Source organism: Vidua macroura, chromosome 2 (genome assembly GCF_024509145.1).
Source record: "Vidua macroura isolate BioBank_ID:100142 chromosome 2, ASM2450914v1, whole genome shotgun sequence".
In the NCBI taxonomy this organism is placed as follows: Eukaryota; Metazoa; Chordata; class Aves; order Passeriformes; family Viduidae; genus Vidua; species Vidua macroura.
The window spans coordinates 112,797,897-112,817,823 of record NC_071572.1 but is presented as its reverse complement, the minus strand read 5'-3'; the positions used below and the strand labels follow the sequence as shown (position 1 = coordinate 112,817,823).

At 44.8% G+C, this 19,927-nt stretch overlaps 2 protein-coding genes across 5 annotated transcripts in view; one reads left to right on the top strand and one right to left on the bottom strand.

The window, feature by feature from the left end:
• GPA33 (glycoprotein A33) overlaps window positions 1–19,927 on the top strand; it is a 51,665-nt gene that overhangs the window by 22,979 nt on the left and 8,759 nt on the right. For all 4 annotated transcript variants that reach the window (XM_053970251.1, XM_053970252.1, XM_053970249.1 and 1 more), the window contains 2 exons: window positions 15,286–15,366; window positions 17,152–18,722. In XM_053970251.1, the coding sequence (XP_053826226.1) occupies window positions 18,674–18,722 (49 nt within the window). In that variant the 5' untranslated portion in view covers window positions 15,286–15,366; window positions 17,152–18,673. The remainder of the gene's footprint in view (window positions 1–15,285; window positions 15,367–17,151; window positions 18,723–19,927) is intronic.
• STYXL2 (serine/threonine/tyrosine interacting like 2) lies at window positions 1,917–12,132 on the bottom strand. Its single transcript, XM_053970244.1, has 5 exons — window positions 12,008–12,132; window positions 9,286–9,380; window positions 8,205–8,436; window positions 7,226–7,443; window positions 1,917–5,279 (listed from the first exon to the last, which is right to left on the bottom strand). The coding sequence occupies exons 1-5, from the start codon at window positions 12,130–12,132 to the stop codon at window positions 2,443–2,445; spliced, it is 3,507 nt and encodes a 1,168-aa protein (XP_053826219.1). The 3' UTR covers window positions 1,917–2,442.

The window sequence follows — 19,927 nt, the reverse complement described above, 5'->3', positions numbered from 1 at the left end:
CCAAACAAAGGCTGTGCTGTACAGTGCAAAATGAAACCAATTACTACATCATCTACTGCTCGTCTTTTACAGCGCGAGATGCCCCCTACAGTACTGCAGAGGACAGGCTTGTTTGCTGGGAACATCCAGGCACAGGAAGCAGGAGAGGGATTTTTCAGAGGGAATCAGCCTTTGATAAAAAAGTAAATTCAGTGCCAGAAGGTATTGCACACTTCCACTTTGATCCATCAAAACTTAAGACCTTTTCTAGGATGAAACTAAAGCAAGCTCCAAATATGTCTATGCAGAGCTGTTTTCTGCAGAGCAACTTTACCAGGGATGAAGGAAAGAGGAGAATGCCTATCCTAACACACACTGCAGAAATTCAATATAAATTCTCAGAATGTGGCTCAAGGCCTGGAATTCCACTACTTTAAAAATAACAACTCACAGAAATATGCAGAATTATATATGTATTATATATTATTTTATAGTAGAAGAGCATTATAAACCATAGAGCACCTCTGCATGCCTGAAACATTAGAACAACCATGCTCCTTATGTATTTCAGAAATGTAATCTGAGTTTGCTAAAAAAAAAAAAAAAAACAAAATCCCAAAACAACCCACACAAGTAAGTGATTTCTCTTATTTTTTCTACCTTTGTTACTGGTTAATCACCTGATTGTGAGACTCCATTCACCTGACAATAAGTAGCTATCATTTACCCCAGTCCTGGCTGTCAGAAAGAATCATCTTTATCTTCAGAGAAGCAGGGATAATGTCTGATCAGTGAGTTATAGTTGAGAGAAATGATTCTAAGTTTAGGAAAATTGCCAGCTGCATTTTGCTATCAGTAACCATTATTTAGATAGCATTGCTGATGTGTGTAGCACCATACAGACAGGGACAAAGAGCAGGCCCTTGCCCTGTGGAGCTTGCTGTCTGCATTACACAATTAAAATAGGGAGAGGTACTAGCATAATGGTAATGGTGAGCTCTAAGCATCACAGTGGGAGGGAAAAGAGATTACAAGAAAAAGACAAACTTCCTGTGAGAGAGCGCTACTGCATCATCCCTCCATTGTTGTTTTAGATTCAGCTCTGCCAGAGGGCTTTGTTGGTTCAAAATACAGTCTGTACAGAAGAAGGAACTGATAATTCCAGAGCCAAAGTCAGTAGAAACCGGCCTATGTGCTTTTAAGAGAGAGGTGGAGGATGTTGACTGGTGAGGGTTGGGTGCTGTGGTGTGGAAAGACACACAAGTGATGCTGTGGCAAGCTGGTGGGTTGTGTCAGACAAGTTCACAAGGCTCTGCAGGGCATGGAAAGACCCGAGGCTCTTAACCTGGAGTACTCAGTTACCATGGAGGCTGGACTTCTTCCTGTGTGGCTCAGGATACAAAGAACACTTTAACTGTAAGGTGCCATTTGAATCTACCACCGCCTCCTAAAAACAAGCTTCCAGGTGCCACCTTCACAGACACACAATTTCTCCTTAGGTGCACGATGCCTTACACCTACAGTCTAATTAAACAATTTTATTATGAGGTCAGTTTGTGTATTGCTCCTCTCTTTCAAGGCAATCATGTTGAAAATTCATCTGACTATAAACACAAAAGCACCGACTTAGCTGAGCTGCGTACATAAACCAAAGTGAAGTCAATACTCAGAAACCCAGCCTACACTAGCACTAATCCTAACTCTAACTACATCAAAAAATGATTTTTGGATGCCTGTTAATATTACTGCATTTTTCCTTTGTTGACCTGAAGTTATTAGGAGAAACCAACCATACTGGAGCAGAGATGACTCCATCTAATGGAAAACAATGAATACATTCATTACTGCAACTTCTAAACAGGAGGCATCTTCTTTTTTCTAGTATTCCTCTTTGCTTCTGCTACTTAGTAAAGTAAAACAGAACATGTATTCCCCTGAACTGTCTTATTTCTCTAGACATTCGTAAGGCTGGTGCAGAAAATGGAGCCTACCTGGTAATATCTTCTCAGTCGTATAAAGTAAAACTGATTAAGAGAAAAACATTCTTTAAGTTCCTATAAAAGGCTGTTGGCTTCTTCCATTTATGATCAAAAAGATCCTAGAAAAAAACATGTCCAGTCTTTAACGACACAAGGAAATTGAAATAACCAAAATGGGATGTGATTGGTCTTTTGACTTGAGGTGTCACCGTTACCTGCTTTTGCTGCTGAAACATCGTCTGGCTCCTAATGGCTTCTAACATTGTGTTCCTACCTACATTGATCATTTAACACCAGCATCTTCTTTCTGACAAACCACAAACACTTGCAGAACTTGACCTCTTCCCTTCATCGCTTTTGATTAAGAAGAGAACTATCTGCAGGAAATGCCCTACAAACCACAAAGGATTATCAAAAATATAATGATGAGTGAGTGATTCAGGGACTCTGTAGCTCTGCTTGTGTTCCTGTAGTCTGATCTTGGTCACTCTTCCCTTCTCCGCTGGAGCTTTGCTGTAGTTTCTTCTAGTCGGCTTCTCCAAGCAGCAATAATGGCATCATCATCCATCTCTTCTTCCTCTTCTTTACGTGTGCTTCGCCTGTACTGAGAGACCTGCCTAGATGCAAACCTTTCTTCACTTTGCTCCACTTTTGCCTCCTTCTTTCCATCCTCTTCAGATTTTGAAAAGCTCTGGGTGAACTTTCTTTTTGCTCCACATTCTGACACGTCTGACCTGGCCTCCTCTTCACATGCCTCCACATGATGAGCTCTAACTCGGCTCTGTGTAGATGGTTCAGGGGATTCAGAGTCAAAGGGTGGTTCAGGTGACTGGCTGAAAACATGCAGCTCTGGGCTGTTTCCTCTAGAACTTGTCTCACTGACCCTGGACCTTGTGAATTTGTACATCTTTTTGTCCTCTTTTGCAGAAGCAGAGGAAAATCTTGACATGGTTCTCAGTGAATCTCCTGTTGACTCATAGGAAGAACAGCTATCTTGCTCTTTTCTTTGGGATCTGCAGAATCTGTAACTGGATGTCTCAGAATCCATCTGTCTAACTTTGGATGATCTGCTGTATTTCTCTCTAGCTTTCTCAGTCTGATCATAATATGATGGTGGTTCTCTTTCTGCTTTCAGGCCATTGAGCCACTTGGTAATATTAGTATCTACCTCTGGCTTCGGTGCACCTGAAGTTGCAGGTTGACTGGATAGATTGAAGACTGCATCAGTTCTGTCAAAATCTGACTGCAAGGGACGCCTGTGGCTGTTTGTTGTATTCTCTCTGTCATCTTCTGTTTCATTTTCCTCTGCTTTGGTCACCTTTTTTTTGAATAAAGTGCTGCGTTTATTGTCTCTGATCACCTTTTCAATTTGATAGTCTGACATTTTTTCTCTCATTTCCATTTGCATCTCCTTCTCCTTCCTCCTGAGTTTCTTTAGGTCAACATCATCAGCAAAGAGGCTGTACAGTGGTTTGCTTGTCTGGGTCATCTTCATGTTTGAAGTAGCCCCTTCTGTCCTTGCGCTCATGGAGGTGTTGCAAGACAGCACAGACTGAGACTCAGCCCTGCGCAGGTCCTGCTGGTGGAGCTGAGAGGCAGCGAGGGATGAGCCACTCTGAGCACTGAGAAGAGAAGCCTTGTCATCATCTGCACGCCTGCCAAGGTCTCCTGACAGGGAGGCCATGGCTGACGATGGTCGGGACAGCATCAGGATCTCATTTTGCTTTTGAGCAATGGTTTCACTGACCACGTTAGCGATCCAGTTCTGAATGCTTGCCATGGATATTGTGTCACCTGGGCCAACTGCAAGATTGGGAAGGGGTATATTTGGCATTTGCAGCTGCATTGCTCCAGTACAACTCCTGGCCTGTGACAAAGATGAATGATTTGTCTGCATGCTCAGGGCAGAAGCTGCATCGTCAGCACCGCTTGCAGAAGGTGCTGAAGGCCAGAAAGCTGACAGGGGAATACTCCCACTGATTGTACTCTCTGTCTCCCAGCTGCACATGGACTGGCTTTCTTCTAAAATTTTCTTTGAACGTTCAAGGAGCTCTACACGCCTCTGCTTCTTTTTAGCTGAAGCAGAATCCTCAGTTTTGGCAAATTCCACAAATTCCTCCTTGCTGCTTTCACTGCCCACCTTCTTCTGCCGCTTCATTTTCCAAGCCTGGTAAGCAGTCAGATCAATATCTGACAAACTCTTCCCTTCTGTTTCCTCCTGACCTGCCTGGCTGCCATCCTCTGCTGGAGATGGTGCAGATGATGGTTCTAAATCCTTCTTGTGAAAGCCAAACTGGATCCTCTTGACCTTCCACCTTTCTAGAGGAGTCAACTTGTCTTTGTTCTTTTGGCAGAAATTGTAGAAGGAGCTACAGGAGGAGTCTGAAAACACACTCTCCTCATCCACATCCCTCTCCTTTCTTCCCGTTTCTGGGGATTGTCTCTCCCCACAGGTTTTATTCCTAGAATGATACCTCTGAGCAGCTTCTTTCTCAATCTCCAGAAGCCTCTGATTCCACATGTCCCAAGTGCTCTCCGAAGACGTAGAGCCTGTGCGGCTCCTCCTCATCCTGCTAAAGCTACTGGCTTCCAGCTGTTTTTTTAGGGTTCGAATCTCAAAACTGCTCACACTCTCAACATCACTAAATTCACCTGATGGGTAAGGTCTTCCTCCCATGCTGCATTCACCACCCTCCTCCCTGGCTGTACCCATCATCTGGTATTTCTCATTTCTGCGCTGCCAATCATGGATCCTCCATTCCACATCCTCATCCGATTGCTCCTCTTCCTGATCCAGATGCCTTGGAGATGTTCTTCTTTCATGGTGAACTCCTGCTTCCTTTTCAGATAGGCCTTGTTTCCTCCTCCATTCCTCATACAATTGTTCCTCTTCCTCCTCAGTGATCAGGGTGGAGTGTTTGGAAACCCAGCTAGTTTTTTCCACTGATGAAGAGCTCATAAAACTACCCAGAATGCTGCTGGTGTCCTCTTCTTCTACTGTGATGGAGTGAGCTTTGGCTCCCTTGATGCTCCCTGAGTCCCCAGCTCCAGACAGCCGTGAAGAAGTCCCTGCGTAGGCAAGAGGACTTTGGCTTGGAGTCACATCCTCATCTCCAGAACGCTCCAGCTCTCGCTCCTCCAACAGCTGCTCATTGAGCTCCCGCAGCTGCTTCAGGAAGCCGTCGTTGGGGTAGATGGCACGTTTCTTCCTCAGGGTCATCAGAGCCTCCAGAATGGTCATGTGGTGGTAGATCATCAGGTAGGCAGCCACCAGCACAGCTGAGCGGCTGATCCCCATCTCACTGCTGACAAGGATTCTGCCTACAAACAGTGAATATGAAAGGCATCAGCTATTTCCAGTAACAGACAGGATGCTCTGGTATGTAGCACAAAAGCATTCTCTGCATAGTATTAAAAACTACACCAATTATATGTTTCAGTGACTGAAACCAACACTAAATACTCACTAGCTTTACCTTAATAAAAATCTGGATACATACAAATAAAAAGCACATTAGTTTCAAAAACTGTGGGCAGGCACATTTCCAAGCAATCTAAATAGTATTTGTATTTTCACCTGCACACTTCACTTATTTGAATAGTCAAAAAGCTTATAATTTGCTTATAAAGGCAAGTGAGATATTCTTGACTTGCTGGCTGACATAGGGTCAGACATTTAAGCTTTCCATGCTTTTTTCTCAATATGTAAAAAGTGAGATGTTAGCATTAGCCTCCAGGAAACTATTGGGAGGATAAGCAAGTAACTTATTTTTTCTATAAGAGACATTATACGACTTAAATAACAATTTTATATTAATTTAACTGTATTTTTGCCAGAATCTAGATCAGTTTTGAAGGTACTCTCAAACAATTACATTGAAGACTGACTGGAGGCCAAAGTCCTGTTATAACTTAAAAAAACAGAACCAAGCAACTATCAGAAAATAGCTGATTTTGACTCTGACAAACTGATCCAGATGCTTCAAACTACTGGGACCCATTGTCCTGCACCAGTAACTGTATGAGCAAGAATCAAAACTGAGGATCTGCTTTATTTTATAGCATTTACTACCTCTTGCAGAAAACCAAGCTTTGGCACAGACAAATTGTTTGGAGTTTATTTGTATGGCAAATTACAGCTAAAGAAAAGCTTGTAAATACGAAGAGAGTGTAAATGAGGCTTTGCTAGCTTGCAAGCAACTGAAATTACTGTTTCTAAATGTGTGATAAACTCCGGTTTAATCAATCTGTTTGCACTGAAACTTAATGAAGCCAATTTAAGCACCATCTTTCTAACTGCTGATATGTTACCACAAGAGGTTTACCTAATGAACCTCTTCCTACAATCCTGAAATCTCTTTAATACCTTAGCATCAAAAGTCTTGGTTGCCTTCCAAGAGTTTTACCAACCAGCTAAGCCAATCTAAAAGCTCACCCAAGAGGGGGAGATCTCCTTCCTTTCATTTCTTCCAAGGCTCGTCTGCCTTGGTGCTCCTCCTTGTGTTGTTGAGCTATTAAAACTGGCTGCATGTTCCTTGCATACTAAAAAAACTTTACACTTTTCTTACTGTCACTACCTCTAGGAGGTAATCTGTTGCCTGTCTACAGAAATTAGATTAATTGACAATTTATATGAAGAATATCAGTGATATCACAGACCCTGGTGCTCCTTTCAATACTGAAGAGTGCAAAAAGATATTTCTAACTGTCCGCTGAATTTGCAACAAAATGACCAGTGTGCACTGGAGGTCCACAGAATAGCAGTTGCCATGGAATTGAAGTCCAGCAAATCTGGCAGCAGCCTGGGTGTAGACACCCAGAGGTTCAACTCAGCCACTTGGATTGTTCTAGTAAATCAGCCTGGCTTTTTGCATCATGGCGAAACTGAAACGTGCAGAGTACAGGAATCTATCTGTCTATCTATCTATTTAGTATTATGGAATATCAATATTTTTAGAAAATGTATTAGAGGGGATTCTACTCTTTGCTATAGTCAGGTTCTTTCAAATCAGCTGCAGGAGCTGACTTGCAGCCACTTTGAACCTGAAGCCATGGGGCTGCTGGGCTGCCTCCTCTTACCAGTTTGCTCCCTCCTGTTTTGAATGAGACCGGGCAGAAACGGGCAGGAGGTGTTCACTGTCATGCAGAGGGCAAAGGCTCTGCATTCTACCCCACTACAAATGTGGCATATCAGCTGTTTATCAGAGTAAGGTTTCTCCCTGTTAATTCCCAAACAACCTGGAACCACTTCAATCTTCTTCTCTTACCTCTGTAAGTCAGCAGGGCTTCGTCAAGGAACTCTGCAGCTGGGCGGAAGTGTTTGGAGATATCTGTATCTGGAAAGTCATCCACTTCAATGCCCAGGTACTGGATATTGAGACCATTGTAGAAACTTGGCCCTGTGTAGACACCTGTGCCATGAGCTGCATTCAGGACATGGGTGATGCCCAGTCTCTTCAAACGGCTTTTGTTCACTGCAACACTTCTGCAGAAAAGGAAAAATACATGTTAGCTATCAGTGCTCCTATTTTAGGTGGGAAAAAAGCTGCATGCTACAAGGTTTACATAATTCTCAGTCCATGTTACTCATTCAGCATGAGGCACCACTTAGACCTTAATGTCCTTCGAGAGTTCTACAGGTATTTCTTTCCAATACTACCTGGGAAAAGAAAACAAGAAGCCTGCATTCACCTGTAGAACCATTTGCTCTGTTTCCACTCCAGCTTGGTTTGAAACTCATACTGCCATCCTAGGTTCAGGCTATATACTTATTTATCAATTTTTATCACTCCATAATTGACGCTTTACTCTATATCCCCTTCTAATTCCGTCTGTTTACTTACACAGGTATCTCAGACAGCTGAACCATGGTACAGGAGACCTAATCATGTTTACTTGACATTTGCTTTGGCATTACCTTTTAAACTCCATTTTAATTAACAAAGACTTTAGTTACAATTTTAGGGCCTAAATTTCAATCAGAACAGTGGAATTTGGGCTTATTTGTCTTTTCTTCTCTTAAACTGTTGAAGCATCTAAACAGCATAGGAAAGCTGCTGATTCTATTCCAGAAGTATTTACTTTCCAGTGCATAGAGATTTCTGTGAGCACAGTCTGAAAAACACTTTAGGGCTCTCTAGGGATGAAAGGTATTAGATGCATGTAATACATGTTATGTCTTCAATGGTTCCATTTGACCCTTTACTGGGAATCCCGTGCAACTTGATGACAGAAGCCAACACTCACTTTTCTGCTATGAAGACATTAGGCCAGACTTCATCCACAGCATCCCTGGGGGTCTCCAGCCTGTCCTTCACAAGTGCCCTCTGCAAGTCCATCACACACGGCGTGTTAAACAAGCTGGTGTCATCAATCTTTTCCTTAACTCGGTTGTACAGGTCTTCCACCATCAGCTGCTGCGCAGACTCCAACATCCTGGGACACATCGAGTCTACCCTGACATCCTTTGTCTTCAGCTCTGGAATAAACTGACATTGTAACTAAAAGCACACAGACACAATGCTAATGTATGAGCTGTCATTACTTGTGCCTGGGACAAGCCTTGTGGCTTTTCTTCCCCAGAAATATCACCCTGTTCTGTCTGCCATGTGGGCAGGTACATGCTCACCTAGGAACTGCCTCAGGGTAATTAGCAATGAGAAGGGCACATTGCACTCAGCCCCACACTGGCCAAAGGCCTGGGAGTTAAAGGCACCTTTATTCCAGGCCCAGAAGAATGCAGCTGCTGCCTACACCTTCCTGAAGAAGGGAAGTGGAGAGAGGGAGCTGCTGACCTCTTCTCCCTGGTATCCAGTGATCAAACATGTGGGAATGGTTCAAAGCTAGCTGGGGAGATTGAGACTGGACATTGAGAAGCACTTTTTCTCTGAGAGAGTGGTCAAACACTGGAACAGGCTTCCTAGGGATGTGGTTAATGCCCCATCCCTGACAGTGTTTAAGAGGTGTTGGACAGTGCCTTAATAATATGATTTAACTTTTGGTCAGCCATGATAGTTGGACTTAGATGATCACGTATGTCCTTTAATCTGAAATACTCCATTTTGCTCTGTTCTATTCCATTCTACTCTAATTTAGTTTGTTGCAGCAAGCAACCAGCACTCAAAATTTACCCCTGCAGTACACAATTCTACCACAGATTCATTTCACAGCTACAAAGGAAGTCACCAAACCTTTCTGTAAGTTGTTATTTCTTTCTCTACTTCAGATGGAGTTTTCTCATAAAGGCTTTTTTATCATTTAGGATCTGTAGATGAGAAAGGCAAAACAAGTGCAACTTCAGGTCTCTGTAACTTACATAGTCTCTTACCTTCACTGATGATTTGTTTGGCAGCCACAGCAGATGACAGATGGATTGGCTCCATGAAGATGCTCTCTGTGTCAGTGTCTGATACCACTGAATACCTGCCAACCAACCACACTGCCAGTTAGGCAAATGCCCTCCACTGGGATCCCATCCCCAGGACTGTAGCCCTCTTCACCCATTCCAGAGGGGAACAGCAGGGAACTGGAGCAGAGAGGATTCTTTGACTGTAGAAGGGAAGTCCCAGCTCTTCTCTCACATCTTATTCCCACCCTGATCTCTAGCATGGCACTACAGGCTTCAAAGATGCCTTGGCATCCAGTGTTTGCAGGATGTAGACAGGTGTCATGGGGAGAAGCTGCAGTGGGCTGGGAGTGCAATCAAATTGCCTGGTGGAGGAGTTTATGGGCAGAGAAGATCTGTGTCTGCTTTGAAACTGGGAGGGAGGTGGATCACAAGAAATAGTCTCACAAGTAACTGCCACTTAGACAGACAGACATAAACATGATTCTAACTAGAATTTATTGTGTAATTCAAAACAGATTGTACTAGAAAACTGTTGGGTTTTCTTTCTGCCAGGTAACTGCCTGCAAGCATCCTTTGAGCTACCACAAGCTGCAGTGCAAGCACTGAGATTGAAGCTCATTAATCTCTCCCTCAGTACTTTGTACCTTGGGCACTTCAGAGCATGAGCCTGTGGTCAGTCTCTCCACTTGCTCAGTGTTGAGTAACTGTGGTCAGAAACCACTATGACACCCACAAACACCTTTGAAGTGAGTTATTTAACATAGTGTAATACATTTTTGTTAAGCAAAAAAAGCCACAGCCTTTAAAACAAGTATATTTCCCTCTGGGTCCACCTATACAGTCCAAGAAAATTCAGTCTCTCAGACCATCTTAACAAAATATTTTACAGATCTTTTTCCCTAATCTACACCCTCTACACTGCCTTCCAAATAGATGGTACGAATCACTAGGACAAGTTTGCTGCCATCACAGAAGCTCTCTGGCAATGCAAGGCCTGCAGACTTGCAATACACTGTTTGTTTTTGTTTAATTAAAGCAGGAGAGGGAGGGTGATTAATATGCAGTCAGGGTGTCTGGAGAGCTGAACTGCTTTCAGGCTCCAGAATCAAAACAGAGGCCACAGCCATCAGAAACCACTTAACACGCTCATCCAGGTCATTTAGTTGAGTTTCCAGCACTTGTCAACCCTGACTGAAAGTAATCCTTTCCTAGTCCTTCCAAGGAGTTTACGAGATGAGCAAGGGGAGTCTCAGCCTCATTTACAGGAGCTGACACAAATTTGCAGCTATGCCCTGCCTTCGATTCCTTTTGCTGTAAAGGTTGCCTCCAAGCTCAATAAAAAGGTAACAGTTGGCAATAATCTGTCACCACAGCCTCAACACATTTTACCTGTAGCTGCCCTGAGCACCTGTGAAACACAGATCTGCCCAAGCTTGGGTCTTTCAAGGACCCCCTTCTGGCTGGGAAGGATCTTGCCATTTTCATCACTGTGGGGAGGGGAAGGGGAGGGGAGGGGAGGGGAGGGGAGGGGAGGGGAGGGGAGGGGAGGGAAGGGAAGGGAAGGGAAGGGAAGGGAAGGGAAGGGAAGGGAAGGGAAGGGAAGGGAAGGGAAGGGAAGGGAAGGGAAGGGAAGGGAAGGGAAGGGAAGGGAAGGGAAGGGAAGGGAAGGGAAGGGAAGGGAAGGGAAGGGAAGGGAAGGGAAGGGAAGGGAAGGGAAGGGAAGGGAAGGGAAGGGAAGGGAAGGGAAGGGAAGGGAAGGGAAGGGAAGGGAAGGGAAGGGAAGGGAAGGGAAGGGAAGGGAATAAACTGGAGAGATGTTTCTGTTTATTTTGAGTGACTGATGAGCAGCAGGAGAGAGCTCAATACATAATTTTATAATACATAATTTTACTGTATGTGAGCTCAGTGATCTTCCTAAACAATTTTGAAATACATGTGGTTAAATGAAATAAGTACTCAATTTTTCTGCAGTGTCCCACAGTTAGCAGGAAACCTTTTATAACCTCCTACTTCTTGAGGGACACTGGGGAAGGTTCTTTTCAAAGTCTATCCCTACTCCTTGCTTTCAGCTAAATCATCTCAAAGGTTACAGAAAGCCCTGCAGAGCATTTTACTTTAGGAGAAGAGAACAAAGGGGTATATTTTTATTTTTCCTTGTATTAGAAGAAAACACATCAAATCATGCCTGTTTTGCTTGAGGTAACTCAATTTCTGCTTGTGCTTCCTGTTCAGTGCCGGAAGCCTGTAGCTAAAGTTGGTTCTGAATCAGACCCAAATCCCAAGACCCTTGGTCTTTCTGGGGCTGGCAAAGCCTGATATCAACATTCAATAAATCCACAAGTCCTTATAATAGACATAAAGATGAAGCTGAATTTGCAAAGAGTTGAAATTGGATCAGAAGTTTCAGTACAGGGGTATGAGAGGGTAAGAGAGGGAAGAGGACACCACCAGCCCACAGTAATCCTTCCTGCAGTTTATCCCTGCTGTGCACTCTCCCAGCAGGGTCATTAATTAGTGCAGGAGTCCTGTCTCTGCAGACTCTGTCTGAGCTGCCACACTGACCCCACCTCAGGGAGGGCAGGCAATCCCCCGGCTCAGCCTGGCCCAAGTGCCAGTGTGGAGGAGAGGAAGGAAGGGAAAGCAGGGAAGGGCAGCAGCTGCCATGTACTGCCAGGAGCCGTGGCAGTGCCTGTGGACTCACCGGCTGGGCGAGGGACTGCGCAGGTAGTGGGCCTGCACGGCCTTCACGTTCAGGCCCTCCTCCTCCTCCTCCTCCTCCTCCTTGGGCAGCGCTGGCTCGCCGTCCGAATCTCTGCCGCTGGCCATGGCGGCTGCTGGGGATCCGCTACAAGGAGCAGGGCAGCAGGGAGAGCCATTACACAGGGCTGCACAGGAGGCCGTTCCCCAGCTCTGGGGCACAAGTGGCAGGGGGTACAGCAGAAGGGCCTCCCACACTTTGCTCCTGTGAGGAGCCCTTTCCACAAGGGCCGCACTGGCTCCTCTTCCAGGGCACCTGCCATTCCCAGAGCCTCATGCAGTTCCCTGGCTGCTGCCCAGCGAGTGCCAATGCTCTTTTGCCTGTGAGTAAGGGAGCTGGAAGGCCAGGAAGGAAGGGGTGGCGGGGCAGAAACTCTATACTTGCCTGACCGCATGTGGTGGCTGGAAGGAGCTGTACACAGCCAGAGCCGGGCTGGAAGGAGGGCTGGGGCAAGAAACATGAGACCTCGTGTCCCCAAAATGAAATGCTCATAAAGCTTAAGGCCAAAGGAGCTTGAAGGCTTGGGACTTTGTCCTTGTAATCCTTTGTGTGGAGGGTGCTGCTCTCACCCTGGGTGTGGGAGAGCGAGGGCACCACAGCTCAGCTAGGAACGTGGAAACGCAGCAGCCAACACTCGCCCTGGCCCAGGCAGAGGGACTCTTGCCTCGGTGCCACAAGAGCCAGCGGCAGCTCCCACGGGCCCGGCAGCCGGGCTCAGGCTGGAGGATGGCGGCCGCGTGGTCACTCACAGGGCAGCGAGCAGGGAGAAGGGTGAGCAAGGAAAGGGAACTTACCCCTGTGCCTGATGGCTCCACTGGGGATCCCTGCTGGTGGCACAGCAAAGAGTCCACTGAAGACAGCAAGGAACGTACTGGGGGGGAAAGCAACCAGCTGCCCCCCTCTCACTCTCTCTACCGCTTCTTCATCAAGGGGCAGGACAACTGTTGGCACCAAACCTTTATCAGCTTTCTAAATATAGCTGTCCTGACACTGGCTGCTGGATTGCACGGGGAAGGAATTCAGTGCCTCACAGACAGCAGCTGGTCAAGCACTTAACTCCTTCCCTGCTGTGGGCTGGATCCTCATTTCTCAGTTGCAGAAAAGAGTCCAGAGCCAGTGAGGCTGGACCTCTGCCTGCAGAGAGCCTCCAGGCAAGGGGGATCCCACCAAGCACAAATTGAAATGCAGGTATGACCTCTGATATCCTTGGGAAATGCAGTGCAGGCTGAACCCACTCCAGCCTAATGGAAAGTAAGCTACCTGTCAACTACCTGGATTTCTGTATTGACTTTGGCATGGTCCTACAACAGTCTTACCTCTAATTTGGAGAGAGGTGGATTTGACTGATGGACTATTTGATGGATAAAGAAGTGGCTGGATGGGATCCAAATAGAGTCAATGGCTCAGCATCGCAATGGGGATTGTCAACAAGTGGTGTCCCTCAGGATCCTGCAATGGGACCAGTACTGCTCAATATCTTTAATGTGAGTCACACTCAGGAATTCCACAGAGGACACCAGGCTGAGTGGTGCCCTGGATTCAGCAGGGGCAGGAATGCCATACAGAGGAGAAGTGGGCCCATGTGTACCTCACGAAATTCAACAGGGCCAAGTGCAAGGTCCTACATCTAGGTTGGGGCAGTCCTCAATATCAGTACAGGCTGGGGATGAATGGATCCAGACCAGCCTGGAGGAGAGGGATTTGGGAATACTGGTGTGTGAACAATTGGATGTGACCCAGCTGCACCTGCAGCCCATAATGCCAACCATATGCATCAGAAGTGCATCATAAGTGTGACCAGCAGGTCAGGGGAGGGGATTGTCCCACTCTGCTCCTGTGAAGCCCCATCTGGAGTAAAACATTCAGCTCTGGAGCCCCCAGCAGAAAACACAGACCTCTTGAAGAGGGTCCACAGGAGGGCTAAAAGTTGATCAGAAGGCTGGAACACTTCTATGGAGAAAGGCTGAGAGAGTCAGGTCTGTTCATCCTGGAGAAGGCTCTAGGGAGACTTTATTGCAGTCTTTCTGTATTTAAAGGGAATTTTGTAACAAAGAGGGAGAGAGACATTTTACCCAGGCCTGTAGTGATGGAACAAAGGGCAATGAATTTAAACTAAGAAGGTACATTTAGATTAAATAAAAGGAAGAAATTCTTCATGAGGATGGTGAGGCACTGGAACAGATTTCCCAGAGAAATTCTGGATGCCCCAACCATCAAGTGTCCAAGGCCAGGATGGGTGGGGTTTTGAGAAACCTGGTCTGGTGAAAAATGTTCCTGCTTGTGGCCGGGAGGTTCATCTGGATGATCTTTAAAGGTCTCTTGAGACCCAAATGATTCTGTGGTTCTATGGTTGTAAGACCAGCTGATTTTTGTTCTTAGAAGAGCTAGGACTGAGACACACTGTGTCTTCTCTGATGTCTTTTCAAAAGGGAAGCCTCTAGTTCCCACCTCCTGATCCCTCAGGAAAGCTCATGGGTCAGGCTGGCCCAGGACAGAACCAGATGAAAGTCTGAGTGCTGTTTATCTGTACTGGGGGCTCCAGTTGTGTGTCGTGCAAAAACATCCCACTGTCAATTCCCTTTGCAAACAAACAAACTAGAGAGGAAGTGGAAAATGAAACTCACCTACCTCATACCACAGATACCTTTGGTGCTGTATCATGCTGGGCAGGGCCTGCACACCCCCTTCCTTCTTGCTTGAGCGCTGCACCCCCACGTGGGAATAGGAGCTGTGTCTGTAGGGATGCCACATCATGGCAAGGAAGAGCTGGGACACAGCCACTCAAGTCTTGGTGTGCTCACAGCCCAGACTTGTGTTAATGCAGGTACAAGGGTGAGCGAGCAGGGAAAAGAGAAGGTGGTATACTGAATTGTGGGTCACAGCAAGGGGAGGAAGGGATGGCTGATGAGGGCTTGAAGAGATCCTAACAGTTTCATGCACAAAAAGAGGATGAATTGTGTTGATCCTGCAGATGCCTCCTCTGGGTAATGCAATTTCTAGCTGCCTCTGCAATGCAGTGACCATGTGTTCTTGTTAGTTACTGATAATTGTGGCAAGAAGTGGTCTCAAGATATTTGCTTATAGACTGCCTTATACTGGAGAACAGAGCTTTCAAAGGACCTAAATGTTGTGGGAGCACATATACCACTGGCATCCAATAAAAACAGATGCTTTTAAAAGTCATTGAGCTGCTTCTGAAAATCCTATTTGTGAATCTTTAGGATACAAGTGCAGACAAGGATGGTGAAGGCCCTGCCATGTCCACTGCAAGCCCTCAGATGCAGAGATGTCAAGAGGACGCTGTAGGTTACAGACTTGTGGAGAATACTCAAAGCAGGCAGCCTAGCAGCTCTTCCTCACTGCTGGCCACAGGCTGTTGGGTTTTGGGACCAAGGTGACCATACAGAGCAGAGGCAGGAATGACAGAAATCTTTGCTAATAACCATTTGCACGTGCAAATATAGCCAAAAGAGCTGTAAGTGGTTGGGCATCTGTCACTGGTGATTAATGTATTCATTCATAGATGAATCTGAACTGAACACAAACAGGTGCCATCCTCTTAAGAGGGAAAGGTGGGATCTTGATGTTCCTCCTTCTCTTTACTGGCAGAAGTTACAAAGATTTATAGTGTTAGCATGCTGCTACCTATGCATATTCCTCATTGGCTTTCACAGGCAGGTCTTATCAGAGTGTGTATTTTTGTCAACACAATGAAATCACCCTGGTTTCATTCTAAAGCTTTTCATGTCAATGGCAGTTTTATTTAAATAACATAATAATATCCCCTAAAAACCCTATATATCAGCAAAAAGATTCCCCAGAGCTGCAGCCATCAGCAAAAATACTACTTCAAAAGTTTGCACTGCCCACAGGTGAGGAATGAAGAAGCTGATATGCAAAGCTTTGGCAGTGTTGCTGATACCTATGGCAGCTCTTTTAGCTGTGGTGCCAATGCTTGTGAGCTTTGGCAGCTCCTGCTAGACAGGGAAAAAAAATCAACCCAGAAACAAATATAAAATCTCTTAAAATTGCCCACATTAAAGCAGTCTGCTCCTGAGACCCCCAATGAAAGTTGTCAGGGAAAAGTGACAGGATAAAAGTGCCTAAATACCTTTCCCAATCTAGGCTTAAATAACTAACAAAAGCTACAAATATAGAGCATCTAAAACAAGCACCTTAATATCAGACTTATGTAAGTATCAGGTGCTGAATCATACACTCTCCACGACACTTAGGAAACCAGTCTTAGCCAAGTCTCTAAAACAAAAGAATTTAATCAATCTCAGTGCCAACTTACTTACTTGTGATGCATCAGAGTGGCTGATAGAGGAGGGTAAAAATCTCCCCACCAGTGAATCACTTCCATATCAACACGAGATGAAGCAGTCTCTGTGACTACTCACTCTACCATATTTCCCTGTCTGCCTGGCTGCACAAAAGGTGAGACCCATCATGTTGTGAAACCACAGATTCTTGGAATGGAAGACAAGTATTAATGCCTAAGAGGTACCATTTAGATTTCTCTCTTATCCCAACAGATTGGGATTACTGATTTTTATGAGATTGAAAGAACTTCCCATCTTTAAGATTGCCGCCTGTCCATCAAATTCAACTGAAATCAGTCAAGTGGGTTTTGAAGTTACTGGGAAGAAGAGAGGAAAGAGAGGTTGTATAAATGATCCTGTGAAGAGGATAACAGCAAGCTGACCAAGCTGGTTATAGTCTCTGCACTTTACTAACTTCCTTTGGTTATGTGAAGCTGTTATGTGAAGAACTAACACTGGAAGTGTGGGCAGATGGTGTACAGTGGTAACATTTCTGTCACTACCTCTGTTCATCAGACTCAAAATATTAAATAGGAACAAAATCAAAAGTGGAAGCTGCATGTCTCTTTCTGCAGTCTTTAAGGGAGGTAAATATTCAAGAAACTCATCCTTGTGAGGAACCTCATCCTTGTGGGTTCCAAAGACAAGAAAGGAGACTACTGACCCTAACCCTAACCCTAACCCTTGCTCCAGATTTATAGTTAACATTTTGAGGTTAGTTAACAAGCTGTTTTTGGAAAATGTCTCCCCTTCTCTTTGCAGGGTCCTTGCCATCTCCTGCAGCCAGTCAAAGATGAGACACAACAGGATGAATTTTCCTACTGGCTGTCCTCATTTGGAAGATTCCTGAAGGATAAAGTTTCTGTACTTTTATGTGCTTTATTTTGCTTTGTGCTAACAGTCTGAAGAGAACTGAGGTTATGCATCAAGCACAGAAGTATAGATAGATGGTCCTTTCTATCAGAGGGATTGGATTTCCAGTCACTCCTAAATTTCATTGTCTTGGAGGTATTTTGAACAACTGCCATACAGACCAAAAGGCAAATCTTTAGCATGGCTTCTGGCAGATTTGCCACACAAGCCTGAAGTCAGCACAAGAGCAAGATACAGATCTGCTTTACTGCACTAAACACAGGTATCCAGTGTAGACAACTACTTTTGAGCAAGCCTCCTTCAAAATCCTCAACAAAGTTCATCAGTAATATACTGCATTATATGACCAATTTAATCTCAAAATGATGTCTAAGAACATGATGTCTCCATCTAGATGCCTGAAATTACTCACACCCTAAAAGCGACTTTGTCCCTGAAATGGCTAGAAATAGAGCATAGATGACTATCCCACAAGGACACATCCCTTGCTGCATAGTGGCAGTGAAGTGTTTAGAAGACACACTGCCCTCAGTTAAACCTAATGCCAGATGTTTGCCTCAGCTGCCATCAGTCCCCCTTTTACTCTTCAGTCAATTATAGCAGCAGTTATTTGTGATTTCCAAATGGCCACCCAGAGCATGTGAGCAGTGCTGGCTGTGCAGTGCCCATGCCTCGACAGACCCATCACCAAAGTGCTGCAAGCCACGGGCCGGGTGATCTGTCCAGCCTTCTGCAGCAGAGAGAGAGAAATACCTTTGGTACCTGTGGCTGTTGTGCAAGCCACGCACTGGGCAGTGGAACAGTGGCCATGAGAGAGTAAGAACCTGGCTGAGATGCATCTCACTTATATTTACATAACCCATCAATCATCCATCTCCCATAAACTCCGTATTTGTATGAGTATTTAGAGTAAATGGAGTTTGGCCCCTCAGGTCCTTAAAACCTGGGTGTGGGCTGCAACCTGCATTTGAAACACTTTAATACATTTTTAACTCTCTTCCTTAATAAATATTTAAGAAAAATGAGGTTTATCCTCCCCTAGTTGCCTGTCATCACATGCATGACTTCAGCTGCACTGCACACTCCACTCCCAGTCCCACCACACCCTTCCCTTGCTCCACGCACCTGCGTGTTGGGAGAAATGGGGAAAGGCCATTTAATTGCGGGAGAAAGTTCACAACTGGGAAGGAGCTCACAAGTTTACAGAGAGCAGCAAGTGAAGCCTACTGGTGATGTGGCTTGTCATTCTGGCTGGGAGGGGAGGGGCAGGCTGGGGAAGAAGCACTTTAAAAGAGACTGAGGAAGTGAACCTGCCATGCCACTGCAAAGCAGCCCTTCAGGGAGAGCCAATTACCTACCCAGCCTCGTGGAGATTACAAGGAAGAGCACCTTGAGGTGAAACAAAGGAGAGATGAGGGGGACAGCAATGAAAGGACATGGGCTGCTCATTTTCAGTGCAAGTGAGTACTAATTTGGTTATGTCCTCAAGGGTTGGGTGGAAGGAAACTGCACTACAAAGTACAAAGACTCCAGTGCACTTTGTATGTCTCTTTTTTGTTTAGTGAAGGTTCCTTTGTGTTTATGGCCAGACAAGTGTGTGTACCATCTCTGTGCTGAATGTCCACACACACAGGCACCTCCCAAAACTGTTAGGAGTGGGAGGAAATGCTGTTCTTCATGAAGCTGGGAAGTATTTTTCATAAAGAGTTTTCTTGGTTTCTGTTAATACGATATTTATCTCTGAAGGAGAAACTTCCTCCTCTAGAAGTCTCAGTTCCACTGCTTTCACTGCTTTTTATCCTGTTTCATATTCCTATATCAATGTTCCTACACCTTATTCCAGGCTTCAGACCAAGCTACGCACATGGGAATTGCTTGGGGTTTTTTAACTAAAAATCCTGAAAACCTCACTTCAACAATAAGACCCACAAAAAGGAAATTCACAAAGTTCAAAGTAATCAGAAAAAGTGGATGGGTTCCACATGCAACAAATGTGACTTGGGTCATGGTTTGATGATCATTATGTAACTTTTGCAATGCCATTGATATTCACTCTCCTTTTTCATTATTCTCACCTTCCATGCTGTGCAAATTAAGTATGGGGAAATTTTCAGAGAGAAATAAGTACGTAAAATGAAGCTTTTTTTTTTTTTTTTGCTTGATCAGAATCTCAATTTATTTCAGCAAAAAAAAAAAATTCCTGTAATTGTATTAATTGCCCTTCACTCTGTTAACAATTACTCAGTAAGAAATGTGAAAGTAGAAATGTCACTTTGATTTTCTTTTTCCTTTGTACACATCTCTAAGCAGAGGGAGATAAAACCTTTCTCACTTTTTAAAATGTTATAAACATACAAAATGTCTCTCACATTTTAAAAAATGTTATAAAAACACAAAGCGGTAACACACAAAAAAGCAACTCTAGGGCTTAAATCTAAACATTGTCTCTCTAGTAGTATGTAGGCTATTTGTCCTCTCTCCTTTTTTGGAATTCTTTCAGAATTTGCTTCTCCTCCCTTCAGCCACATTTTGAACAGATTCTGTTTCCACTCAGGAAAAAAAAAAAAAAAACAACCTTTGAAGAATAAACCACAACTTTCAAATGTGCTGACTATGAAGTGAAACGTAGTGGGAAGGAGGAAATCAGCCTGAATCAGTGACACCC